This window comes from Vipera berus, assembly GCF_964194415.1.
Source record: "Vipera berus genome assembly, chromosome: Z".
Taxonomy (NCBI): domain Eukaryota; kingdom Metazoa; phylum Chordata; class Lepidosauria; order Squamata; family Viperidae; genus Vipera; species Vipera berus.
Window position 1 is genome coordinate 74,037,759 of NC_138205.1, and position 13,335 is coordinate 74,051,093.

At 40.7% G+C, this 13,335-nt stretch overlaps 1 protein-coding gene across 1 annotated transcript in view; it reads right to left on the reverse strand.

Annotated features, from left to right (window-relative positions):
* BMPER (BMP binding endothelial regulator) overlaps positions 1 to 11,520 on the reverse strand; it is a 192,222-nt gene extending 180,702 nt beyond the window's left edge. The window contains exons 1-2 of the mRNA XM_081343053.1: positions 11,314 to 11,520; positions 9,831 to 9,916 (exon numbers count right to left, since the gene is read on the reverse strand). Coding sequence (XP_081199179.1) covers positions 9,831 to 9,916; positions 11,314 to 11,443 — 216 coding nt within the window. The 5' untranslated portion in view covers positions 11,444 to 11,520. The remainder of the gene's footprint in view (positions 1 to 9,830; positions 9,917 to 11,313) is intronic.
* Between the last annotated feature and the right edge of the window lie 1,815 nt (positions 11,521 to 13,335).

Consider the following 13,335-nt stretch of genomic DNA (forward strand, 5'->3'; position numbering starts at 1 on the left):
ATGAACAATAGTGAACAAAACAATAGTAAAATACAAACTGGGACCCCAATTAGAGCTATCAGGCCAGGCCGGACTGCTGGAACAGGTAAGTTTTTAATTCGCGCCGGAAGGTGCGGAGGTCGGGGGCCATCCGGATTTCGGTTGGTAAGCTGTTCCAGAGGGCTGGCGCACCCACTGAGAATGCCCTCCCCCTGGGGGCCACCAGCCGACATTCCTTGAGCGGTGGCACCCTGAGGAGGCCCTCTCTGTGGGAGCGCACAGGACGGTGGGGTGCTGACATTGGCAGAAGGTGCTCCCGTAGGTAGTCCGGACCCATGCCATGTAGGGCTTTGTATGTCATTGTTAGCACCTTGAACTTCACACGGAAGGCAACTGGAAGCCAGTGCAGCGCACGGAGGAGAGGTGTGATATGGGAGTATCGGGAGGCTCCCAAGAGTGTCCGTGCCGCTGCACTTTGCACCAGTTGAAGCTTCCGAGTGGATCTCAAGGGCAGCCCCATGTAGAGAGCGTTACAATAGTCTAGGCGAGAGGTCACAAGAGCATGGGTGACTGTACGTAAGGCATCCAGGTCCAGATAAGGCCGTAATTGGCGAACTAGTCGAACCCGGGAGAAGGCCCCCTTGGTCACAGCTCCTATGTGATCTTCCAGGGAGAGCTGCGAGTCAAGGAGGACACCCAGGTTGCGGGCCCTATCAACAGGGGGTAGTAACTTGTCTCCGATGTTAAGGGATGGGATGTTCTGAGTATCCTGGCTTGCCGGTACGTACAGCCATTCAGTCTTGTCCGGGTTCAGTTGAAGCCTGTTCCTCCCCATCCATTCCCGGACCGCTTTCAGGCAGCGGGACATCACGTCGAGGGCATCACTGATGTTGTTTGGAGTTGAGATGAAAAGCTGGGTGTCATCAGCATACTGATGGTACCCTACTCCAAAGCTGCGAATGATCTCGCCCAGCGGTTTCATGTAGATGTTGAACAGGAGAGGCGAGAGGACCGACCCCTGAGGGACTCCGCAAGCGAGAGGCCTCGGGGTCGACCTCTGTCCCCCTGCCAACACCGACTGCGAGCGACCCTGGAGAAAGGAGGAGAACCAACGCAGAACCGTGCCTCCCACTCCCAGTCCCCTGAGGCGTCGCAGTAAGATACCATGGTCGATGGTATCGAAAGCCGCCGAGAGGTCTAATAAGACTAGGACAGAGGAATGGCCCCTGTCCCGGGCTCTCCAGAGATCATTTATCAGAGCGACCAATGCCGTCTCCGTGCTGTAGCCCGGCCTGAAGCCCGATTGGTACGGGTCTAGATAAACCGCTTCATCCAGGATCTGAGGGAGTTGGTGCGCCACCACGCTCTCAACAACCTTCGCAAGGAAGCGAAGATTGGAGACTGGACGAAAGTTATTCAATGAGGATGGGTCCAAGGTGGGCTTCTTGAGGAGAGGTCTCACCACCGCCTCCTTCAAGGCGGTGGGGAAGTGACCCTCACTCAGAGAAGCGGAGATGACCGCCAGGAACCAGCCTCGTGTCCCCTCTCGAGCTGCATATGCCAGCCAGGAAGGGCACGGGTCCAGTAAGCATGTGGAGGAGCTCAACCTCCTCATAATCCTGTCCACTTCCTTAGGAGTCACAGGATCAAATTCCTCCCAGATGACGTCGACAAGACTGTCCATGCCTTGTTCTTCCAGCTCAGCCCAGTTGGAGTCCAGGCCGGTTCGGATCCGAGCAATTTTATCCAGCAGATATTGACCGAATTCCTCGGCTCGACCCTGCAAGGGTTCCTCCCTCACCTCTTGGTTCAGTAGGGAGCGAGTCACCCTGAACAAGGCAGCCGGGCGATTATCTGCGGACGCGATGAGGGTGGAAAAGTAGTTGGATTTTGCCACCCTTATCGCAGCGAGATAAGACCTGGTGAGGATTCTTAATCGCAATCGGTCGGATTCGGATCGACTGGATCTCCAACGGCTCTCTAGGCCCCGTCTCCGACGCTTCATCTCCCGGAGCTCCGCGGTGAACCATGGGGCTCGCTGGGATCTGCGTCGGGTCAGAGGCCGCAAGGGTACAACTCGGTCCAGAGCCTCCGTGGCTGCCTTTTCCCAGGCTTCCACTAAGGCATCCGCCGAGCTGTGAGCAGGGAGTGCATGTGCGTCCCCAAGCGCTGCCTGGAACCTATCAGGGTCCATTAGGCGCCTAGGGCGGTACCATCTGGTTGGCACCGCGCACCCACGGCGGGGGGTGGCAAAGGGGAAGTCTAGCCGCACGAGGTGATGATCGGTCCATGACAGGGGCATAACAGTCGTGGCACCCCCACCGATATCATCGCACCACCGTCCAGACAAGAACACCAAGTCTGGGGTGTGGCCTCTCTCATGAGTCGGTCCAGAAATTATTTGCGACAGGTCCATGGCCGCCATGGAAGCCATGAACTCCCGAGCCAGATCGGACGATCCTCCCAGGGACGGTAGGTTAAAGTCGCCCAAGACCAATAATAATACTTGTGTTTATTAAGTGTGTCCAGAGTATTCAAAGAATTTAAGAATATAAAGCATTTGGAATGGGAAGGTAATTAATGTTATAGTGTGGGTTTTGGGGGAGTGGGGGTGGTCTAATGTCAATTTTGAAAAATAATAGATTTTCTCATACATCCCTTACAAACATACAAGTAGGGACAGCATATATTCTTGTAACACTGAGTTTCATATTATTTTTATAACTGCAAGACCAAATTCTGTATCACAGATTACAATAAAGACATGAAAATTTAAACTAACAAAATAATCTTTTCAATCTGAATAAAACTCATGCCAACATAGTGCCAATTTCTCAATCCCTAAATGCCCAGGGTCCCAAGGCCAGATTATAGATTTTGCTTCATACTAGTTTTGTTTCGTTAACATCTAGGTTGGGATGATAAAAGATTGGGAATGAGAAGACAGTAATGGTTGCTCAGGTGCTTGGCAACTTTAAATTGCTGGGGTGGAAATTGAGATAGATGCCATCTGTCAAGGTGTTTTGACTTGGATAAGTGGTTACGTCACCATTATGAAGAACTAAGACAAAAATTTCTGTATCAAACAAACCAACAAACAGATTAGAAATAAAACTACTCATCTACCTGTGTTGAAACTCTGTTAACCGAAGAAACTGTTTTAATGGGAGAATTAAAAGGTAAAGGTAACTATTCCCCCTGTCCAATCATGTCCAACTCTAGGGGACAGTGCTCATCTCTGTTTCTTAGCTGAGGGAGCCAGCATAGCTATATGCCGAGGTGCACAGATAGTATCTTAAGGTCCCTAACCCTAACCCTAACCCTAACCCTAACCTTCCCACCGAAGTGGTACTGTACCTATTTATCTACTCACATGTGCCTGCTTTAGAACTGCTACGGTAGGTGGGCAGGAGCTGGGGCAAGTAACGGGAGCTCACCCCATTGCACACTACTCAGGGCTTGAACCTGGGCTGTTAGATTTCCAGCTGACAAGCTCAGCATCTTTAACTGCTGAGCCATCATGTCCCACAATGTGAGAATTAGAAAATAATAAATTAACTTTCTTTTCCTAAGACTGATTGTTATAACTTTTCTTCAATTTATGACTACAGGTCAAAGAATGTATCATAGCACTCCCTTTTTTTGAAAGTTAACTAAAACCTAGTTCTCATAGAAATAATAAATTTGTGCCTAGGTTACAACAGTTTTTGCTGTTGGAGGAATTCATATGACTGAATGCCCTGTCACTGAACAATAAGCACTTTTGATTCACATAGTCCAGATACTGAAATCTTTCCATGGCATCTCCGGAATATTTGATACCAACTCACTGAGCACCTATCTGTGGTGACAAATCCAACATAGGTGCATTGTAGGCCTAAAGATGAGGAACCTAAGAAAAGGAAGGCAGGGATTTCTTCTAATCTTGAAATATAAATGTGTCCCTCAGATTTCTCCCCCCTCCCTTGGCTTGATGTATTTACTTAACTATCAAACCCAGCTGTGGTTCAGGGACATTGCTCAGTTTTTCCATAATCCTTTACCTCTTCAAAACCTATGCCAACCTTTCCGGCAGGAACCTGGATTGAAACTTGAACATTCCAATGGATTGTTATTCATGCTCAGAGTGAAACAACAACAAAATAGTAGCGCGCGCACACACGCACACACACTTTCTGACCCTCATCTTGTGCAAATGAATTCAAACATTTGTTATCTCCCATTGCACTGAATAGCATGTTTAATTTTCCATGTCTGGTTTTATTTTAAAAAGTAAAATCCAGAAACAGCTTATGGTAAAGTTATTCTTGGATCCTAGTGCTATCTGGTAAGATGCTCCAGCTTTATGTAGTCAGTGACACATGGAATGAAATTACATGGTTTCTCCCATCACCACCCAAGCTGTAGCCCTCATGGCCATAATCATACCCCAACACTGAAAACTCAAAAATATATAATAGAAATAATAATAATCCAGCCTAGGTTGATTTTTGTGGAGGATTCTCAAGTGTTTTTAAAACTATAATTATGGACAGGATCTCATTTCACTTCTTTCTTCTACATTGTGGTAAGTTTGTGCTTTTAAAGATAACACTGAAACATAGCATATTTTACATGAAATGCTGTAATATGCAATATGATCTATTTCCAGGCTTAACCAAACTCAGCTAAATATGGTAGTTTATTGTGCTTAGACCAGCGTTTACATTAAAATACTTCTTTTCCTATATTCCTTTACTGTTATATAGAGCTTCCATACAAAATGAGTCCCTAAACTACTTTTCTTATTATGTTCAACAACATTATGTAATATCAGACATTTCATTTCATTCCTAGCCTCCCAAATCTAAGGCCTGCTCACTTGCAGGAGTCTGTATAGCAAATATATATATATCTTATTTTGATTGTTAATTTGAAATTAATTAATTATAATTAATTATAACCATCACTCTATTAGACCCTGGATATCTGAAGTCTGACAGCTGAATGTAGAAACTGATTCTGTTGGATAGTTAGATTTTCCATGAACATACATGTCTCTAGAATTATCTGGGTAATGCCCTATTCATTTATGCCAATTTTGCTCAAGTCTAGTTTCCTAAACTGATGTACAAACCCTGATCCAAACTCAGGCTTTTTATGAAAAGCAGCTCACGTTTATGTAGTTTTTTTATTTAAAGTTCAATAAGAAAAAGCCCAATAATTGAATTTCAATTATCAGCTAAGTTATCTGAGATATGCAACAAAGTTCTGAATTCTGTATGGGTGTATAGAAGAAATATTAATTGTGTATATGTAAGAAGAGCCAGTATGGTAGTGGTTAAGGCACTACAGTATACAACACATGCACAATAACTATGTGGTGAGGCAAGCTGCCTCCTGCCATGACCTCTTATTGGGAGGTTAGGCAATGATATCACGGGGAAGCCTCATGGAATCAGCTCTATCCATGGGGTTCTATTATAATACCACTTTGTAGAACTTAAAAGATTAAAGGAAGCAATAATCATGCCACCAACACTATAGGTGAGGGCATCCAACAACTCAAGCCAACATTAAGGTCAGTTTGATCAATTTAAAATGAAGATCATTATGGTGATCTGTTAAGGCATGTGCTGTGATCAGTATACAGACAAGGATTCTGTAAGCTAAAAGTGGGAGGAAGAGGGAAACTAAGGATTGAGAAAGTGGAGCCAAAATGATCTGGGCAGAGCTGACTGAAATGGATTACATTAGCATCCTGGCCAAACCAGTTCTTGCCTGAGATCAACAAAGACCAGAGAAAGAAGAAAATGAAAGGACAGGATTTGAAAGGTTCCACCACTTTTTTTTATGATGATGATAATGATTCAGTTAACATCATCTGTCAAACAATATTGCATTAATCTTCCTTGTAAAACTGACTGAACTGCTAACCTGTAATAATTTTGGTATGGTTGCTGTATTTTGGAAACAATTTATTCTCAATAAATTTGTGATACTATAACAATTGTGTGGGACAGGGAAAGTTTTGCAAATCTCATGGCAGAAGTCATGGGCAAAGCAATTTCTAATGAAAAATAAATCACTATGAAGAATAGGAAAATACCTTTAGAGAAAACTGCTGCCTTTACAAGTAGTTAGAATTCTGAAGACTTAGAACATGTTTCACTATAAACTAATGCTGTCCAAGTGTTACGTTGCTGTTAAACTTTTTGTGTGTTTGGCTTGCATAAACCCACTTACGTAGTGAGAACTATGGGCACAATACATGTGATCACTCTAAAGATAAAAGGTGAAAATCACTTCTGTAAACATGGGTTGAGTAGTCCTCTCCTCCACCTTGTACAAACACAACAAAATTTAAGAAATGTCATGAGTGTTTAGGATAAATACGTCTGAGAATAGAATAGAATAGAATAGAATAGAATAGAATAGAATAGAATAGAATAGAATAGAATAGAATAGAATAGAATAGAATAGAATAGAATAGAATAGAATAGAATAGAATAGAATTTTTATTGGCCAAGTGTGGTTGGACACACAAGGAATTTGTAAGGAAGTAATGATTAGAAAGCAAATATGGATTGCTATGCAACATCAAAGAAGAAAATATTGTGGAAAGCAAACAAGAAACAGGAGGAGGAACTGAGAATTTTCACTGTGGCACTCTGAATACTTATTTCTAAATAATTCTACTAAGAACAAATTCTTTGAATTCATTTCTGTCTTAGCTATACTAAGTTGAACCTCACAACATTTCAGTTAACTTGTTCACTGTATTTCAATGTGGAAATACAATGTATGTAATTTCTGATCCAATTTTATCAGAATAAGTGAGCTAAGAGATTAAATTTCTATTCACTGCTTTGCATTTTTGTGAGGAAATTAGAAAAAACCCATGATCTTGTACTAATAATATTTCATTTGAACAAAAATACATTAAACAGGCTTTATGCAATTGTGCTCATGTAGTAATCTGAAGAGCTTAGTGAAATTTTCTACTAAACTATAAATCACTGCTAAAGAATTTTATAAAGATGGTATTGTCCAATTAATAGTAATATTTATATATATGTTAGTAAAATGGATGGGTTTTCCCACAATACTCTGAACTTCACCCATTCTCATTTCAGCATAGTCTAGTATGGAATGTGACAATTCACATATCTTCAGAAATTACTGTTTTAATTGTAATTTCTTCATAAGTTAGTTTTAAGTAATTTTGGATTAAAAATATGACCCACCACAATATAGCCTTTTAATTTTATCCATTTCAGAGTTATTTTGACAGATGGTCAATCTATAATGAAGAATTAATTTCAACCTATAGTACTGTAGGTGTTATACTTCAGAAGAAGCATGTGTATATATAAATATTCTACTGGACACAATCAGAAAAATGTTAAATATCTTAGAAGTTGGGAGAATGATCTTTAAAGTATTTTCACACATAAAGCAAGGCATTCTTCGGTTTCTTTGTAATGCAAAATATAAAGCCTACATTACCTGCAACATTCATTCACATTGCAAAATGTGTCTCTTTCACCTTCTCTTCTGCATTAACATGGTAAGAGGTTATTCAACAGAGTGCCAAAAAACCTCAGTGGTGGTTTAAATTTTATAGATGAAAATCAACATTAAGTCTGTTAAAGTACAATTTATTAATGTCTGATTTATCCTTTTAGTGTTATTGTAAAGCAATTCCAGATAGCGTAACATTAAAATTAAAATACAGATTTCTAGACTAGGAATTTATATAGGTTTATGATTTGATTTAAATGATAAAGCACTAATATTTTGTTTATGGGTGAACACGTGACTATATTAATTTAAAACAAGGTGATTGAGATGAACCAAATTTGTTACACAGAACTCCTATAGCTCAAGGAAATAATAATTTATTTTTAGGCAGAGAACCACAACCAGAAATAAAGGGAGATGTTGCACTTTCTTTGCTTTTGTGCATTCATTTTTAGTTAACTCTTGACAACCCAGTTGATACACAATTAAGCGAATGATTAGATGTAGCATCTTTGATAGTATCTTAAGGTCTGATTTCATGGAATACAAAGTGCAGCAAGACTGTTTACTTTTTCTTTACAAAGTGACTTCTTTGGAAATTGTCTTCTTATAGGCGTTCTCCTAGTCTGATGGTGAACTAACTTTATACTGTTGATTTTGTAAGCATGCGATGTTGGATATGCAAACTTTACAGTAAAATATTGAAAAAGGTTGTCATGACGGGTCTCTATTAGATCCTAAATCAAAGGCTAGAAGAAGGGGAAGGGCAGAGGCCTGGGTTAACAAAGCACTGTGCAAGTCACCTCACAATTATTTCAACTCTTGTTTTGGGACTCCAGTCAGAAAAGTTCTTCTTGCCTCTTTCACAACCTTATGGGTGTAAGGATGCAACATACTTTTCAAGGATCCCGCCCAAATCCAGAAAATAGATCTTAATATGCGGTTAGACTGCAAGTAAAGTCAACTGAAGCAATCCAGTGTTGAACATATATAAATATCCACAATGCCTAACAGTATATTTTTTGGATGAAAGTCAGTTAGTAGATTAATTTACTGGGAGGAAGATTCTTTATAAAAACATTAAAAGGCGGGGAACCTCTCATAATAATAAAGAAGCAGCAGCACCTTGATTGAGAAAAATAGAGCTAGTATCAGATTTCTGCAGTAAACATAGTATAAATGTTAACATCTTATTTCCTTATTTTGTACAAATCAAAGCTGGAAAACTAAATAACATACTAAACACGATTTGATATGAACAATTTAAGTTAATTGTTAATATAGTATGTAAAGAACACATACGTACATATTAAACAGCTTGTTGCAGAAATAATTATAGTATAAACATAACTATAAACAAAACCACTGTTAATATATTCTCATTTTCCCACCTACATCACTTTTCTCTTTTATTGAATGATAAATTACAGAGCTATGTATCTTAATAACAAAACTTTAAGAGTCGCAGTAATCTGAAATACCCGTTTCTCTTTCTCATAGGTGCAGAACCATCATTTGATTGCCATAAATAAATAATCAGAAAATCCAAAGCCTATCTAATCACTTTCCAAAGTTTTTAAATGCAACTTTCTGTGTTTCCTATATGACCATTTTTTAAAATAAGTTTTCTGACTATCATAATTTTTCTGATTCACAGTGTCTGGTCTACATAGTCTGTGTTTTTGTTATGAAACTAGGATTGTCCATGAAAGATAGAATTATTTTCTTTGCTACTGAATACAAACTGGGCTCATTGTTAAATAATAAGGAATCTGAACTTCTCAAACAACAGCCAGAGTCATCGTTAGAGTGTAAAAATTTTTACAGAAGTATCATGTGTGCATCATTGTCTCTTTGTGACAATATGACTAGCACCAAAGCAACCATGATGATTTTGAAAGCAAATTGGGACATCCAACCCACCAGGACTATTTTGCCTTCATGAGCTGTTGATAAGTTTTCAAGACAACATTTTTCTCTTTTTTTAGAAATTGGATTGAAATAAGTACAGTTTCAGATTAATATCAGCGTTTTCATTCTCCTGGTTAGCAGCACAGATTCATTATAGATTAAAAACATAAATGCTATGTAGGGTAGGGTTAGGGTAGAAGAAAAAGCATTAAACACAAATATATTCTGCAAGCAAAACGTTCAGGCTCCTTCACAATGTCAGCTGAAAGATGTGTGTCTATGTTAAAGTCAAGGATATAATTCTATTATGGAGCTGGAAAGTTTTTCAGTCAGTGCAGAAGGTGAGATAAACCCTGACTGCACAAAGAAAAATGATAAGCCATATATGATTACAGCAGACATTTTCGTTTGATCTTATCAGAAAAATTCACACTTACCAAGCAAATGCACATTATGCAAGGGTTGTCTGTAATAAATGGGATCTGTAGAATTTCTCCCTCATTCTCACATTTTGCAACAGAACCTATATGGAAAATTTTAAACATTAATATTACTTCCTCACTATGCCTGTCCAGCAGCCATATGCACTTTGCTGAAAAAACAGCTGTGCACAAGACTGCAACAAATGCTGCAGTCATGTACATATGCAAATAGGCCCTACTGAAATTAGCAAGAGTTACTTTTCATTCGTTATCTTATTCCTTTACTTACATCAAAACTATATGTGTTTGATAAAGTTACAGCACTCTTAATGTTATTTCAAGATGAACAAAGTACCTGCCCTAAAAATTTACACACCAAAAGCACAGCAGATATTATTTTTCCATAACCAACAAGCACCTTTTAAATTCAGTGATGATAAATATGTGTCTAATGAGATAAGTTTTTGTTCCTACAAAAGCTTTGCTAGCCCTGTATTTTAAAACTCAAACATTCTAAATATAATTTAGGAAAACTGTAGATAAGATATTTCTATGGACATGAACAGGTGAGCATCTATTGTACCTAATTTGGAATAGATCAAGAACATGATATACTAATCTTTCTCTCTGCCAAAATACTTCAGATGTAATGAACAAGGCTCTTTAAACGCTTTGTAAATGAATTTGATTAGCAAGATATATACTGTACACATAGGCATTCCCAGATTTTTTTAAAAAATACCAACTGCTGTTTTGGGAAATGCAAAGCTGTACTTTTCACATTGTCTAGAACTGGAATGGTCTTGCACCAAGTATCAGGCAAATATAAGCTTCGGGGCAGTGTGCCTCTGTGTGTGTGTGTGTGGGGGGGTGCATCTTAAATCCATCAGCTGGTTGAAAAGAACACTACTTAACATAGTGTGCAGTTTTTCTGACTTTCAATGAGTAATCTTTAAATTCATACAACTCTACAGGGGCAATAGTTTTCAGGATGCTAGGAAAGCAGCACATTCCTCCGAATGCAATTTTAGTCAAGTAGCCTCTGATGATCACAATACACAGTAGCTGTCTTCACAAGGGAGAACACTCTGAACTCCAAGCACATGTGGCAGAGCTCACCAAGTGACGCCAGGGCCTTTCACGTGGTACTTGGCACCAAAAGCACATTTGACATTTAAAAAAAGACTGCCTCCAAATCGGGTTGGCTGGCTTCGATCATACCTGTTTAATAACCGGGTTTCTATAAATCAAGAGAGAACCTTAGTAAACACTGTGTGTCCTTTTTGGAACATTAATTTATTCACAGCAGAGAACCGCTACCAATCATAAACCGGCTGTTACTACACATCCTTGTCTCCATGAGTGCAGACATCCTCGTTGCCCCTCGGACTGAAAATCAATGCCACGCATAATTTGTTTACGAGCAACTTTTGTAGGCTTGGGTGGAAAGCGCGTGCTGCTCCCCGCTTTCCCCCAGTATCCCTGCTGTTGTCCTTACCTGTCAGAAAGGAAGACGCCAGCGTCACGGGGAATCCTAGGTGGTGCAGCCACAGCCAGCCGGCAAAGACTAGCCCTGGAGAACTGAGCAAGGGAGCCACCGCCCAGGAGCTGCACAAGAGCCAGAGCATCGTCCCCAGAGACACCCCGCTCGGGTTCTTGCGCGACCGAGAGCCCGGGAGAACGTGAGGGATTGTAGGAGCGCGGCGGCGGCGAGCCGGCAGGGAAGTTGCTGCTGGGGATGTAGAGAAGTGGGAGACAGAGCGGGAGGAGGTAGTGGTGGGAGGGTTTCTCCCGCCGCTGCTCCTGCCTCCGTCTTCGGGCCGAGCTTTGAACCGCTCTCCTGCCCACCGACCCCTCCTGAGCGGGATATGGGTGGGCGGGGAGGGGGGGGAGAGACGCCAGGCTGGGCGGGGCCGGCCGCCTGCCTGCCTGCCTGCTGCGGGAGGGACCCCTGCCTAGTGCGCTGACAGGAGCTGCCCGCTGCTACCGCCGCCGACTCTGTTCTGCCCCGACTGTAGCCAGCGCCTCCCGGATCCGGCGCCCTCAGTCTCCTGCCCAGACATTGGTGAGCCGTAAGCCGTCCATCTCTTTGAGGGAGAGAGCAGGAGAACCGGGAAAGGCGCCGGCAGTTGGGGCTGTTACCAATTGTTGTCTTGTCTGGGGGAAGAGTCAAAACTCTCAGCTTCAGGTTCGCCCGGCTGCCTTAGCCGCGTATTCTGGCATTTTGTTTTCTTTTTGGGTCTGGGAACCGTCCAGATCTTAATAAATTCGGGCGGAGAAGTGTTGAATGAAAAATTCGGAAAGCTGCAGAAAGGACTTTTTTTTTGCCTGCCAAAAAAACCCGTCTCTTCTCGTTACTGTATCATTTTCAAATTTCACGCAACCAAGGTGCGCTCTACAAGCAGAAGGGGGTGGCAAGGCGGGAAATTTGCAGAGGAAGCTTTCACAGAGTTGCAACGAGTTCCAATTTGTGTGCCTTTTGTTTCTTTAGATGAAGAAAAAGACGAGGGAGGGAGGATAATTAATGGCATATAATTGAATATGCAAAACTTGGTTAGGGGGATTACAAATTTTTAATGCCCACATCCGTAAAACTACAGATGGTGAGTAGCGTTTTTCATACTGGAAAAATGAGTTATTATAAAATGTCTATTAAAATGCAAACTCCATGTGAAAAAGATAATCACGACATAGGAAATATGTTTGTTTCCAAGTCAGCACATGTAAATGTACGCAAATACATGCAGATTTAATCAGTCAAATGAAATTCATTGTCCAACTAAAATTTCCTGATCAGATCATTGGCCTAGTCTCAGGCTGAAGTATCTGTATTCTGGCACCAGTGGAAAAACTATTATGTTAATGTACATTGTTTTGTTTTACCCTTAACCACACTAAGAATTTATACTGAAGAGTAGAATATAATTATGCAGAAGATAAAAGTTCTGGCATAGATCACTCTTTCCATAATCTTTCTTCTCCATGTTTCTCTGATGTTTTAGATCTTACATGCCATTTTATAGAAGGTGTAAAAAGTCACACAATAGTGGAGCAATCCGAAATGCAGCTGAGTGTGCATTACATGGTAATCCTCAGGAAATATTCAGTTCTTGGGCCACTTCACCCAACTGCTCTGTAAAGTCATTCATCCATTCTTATCATCATAAGCACATGTTATAATGTCACATGATACCAGGTTGGGAACATGTCACTATATTTTCTGTTCATTTATTTGTGGTTTTGTTTAAGAACAAATATGATTTCTAAGGTGGCTTCCAACACTATAATTCTATGATCAACCTTAAAAAACTTCTTAGAAAGTATAGAGGAAAGAAATGAATAGTGCTTTTAAAGAAAAAGATACTAAATTTAAGCTATTTTTAAAAATGTACAAAACAGTGATTTCAAAGAAAAACTTAATTACATAAGGCTGGATTTTTCAAAATTTTCCACAATTCTGTGAATGTATAAATGAAATTGAGCAACATTTTGCAATCTCCTTTGATACATATGAAGATTG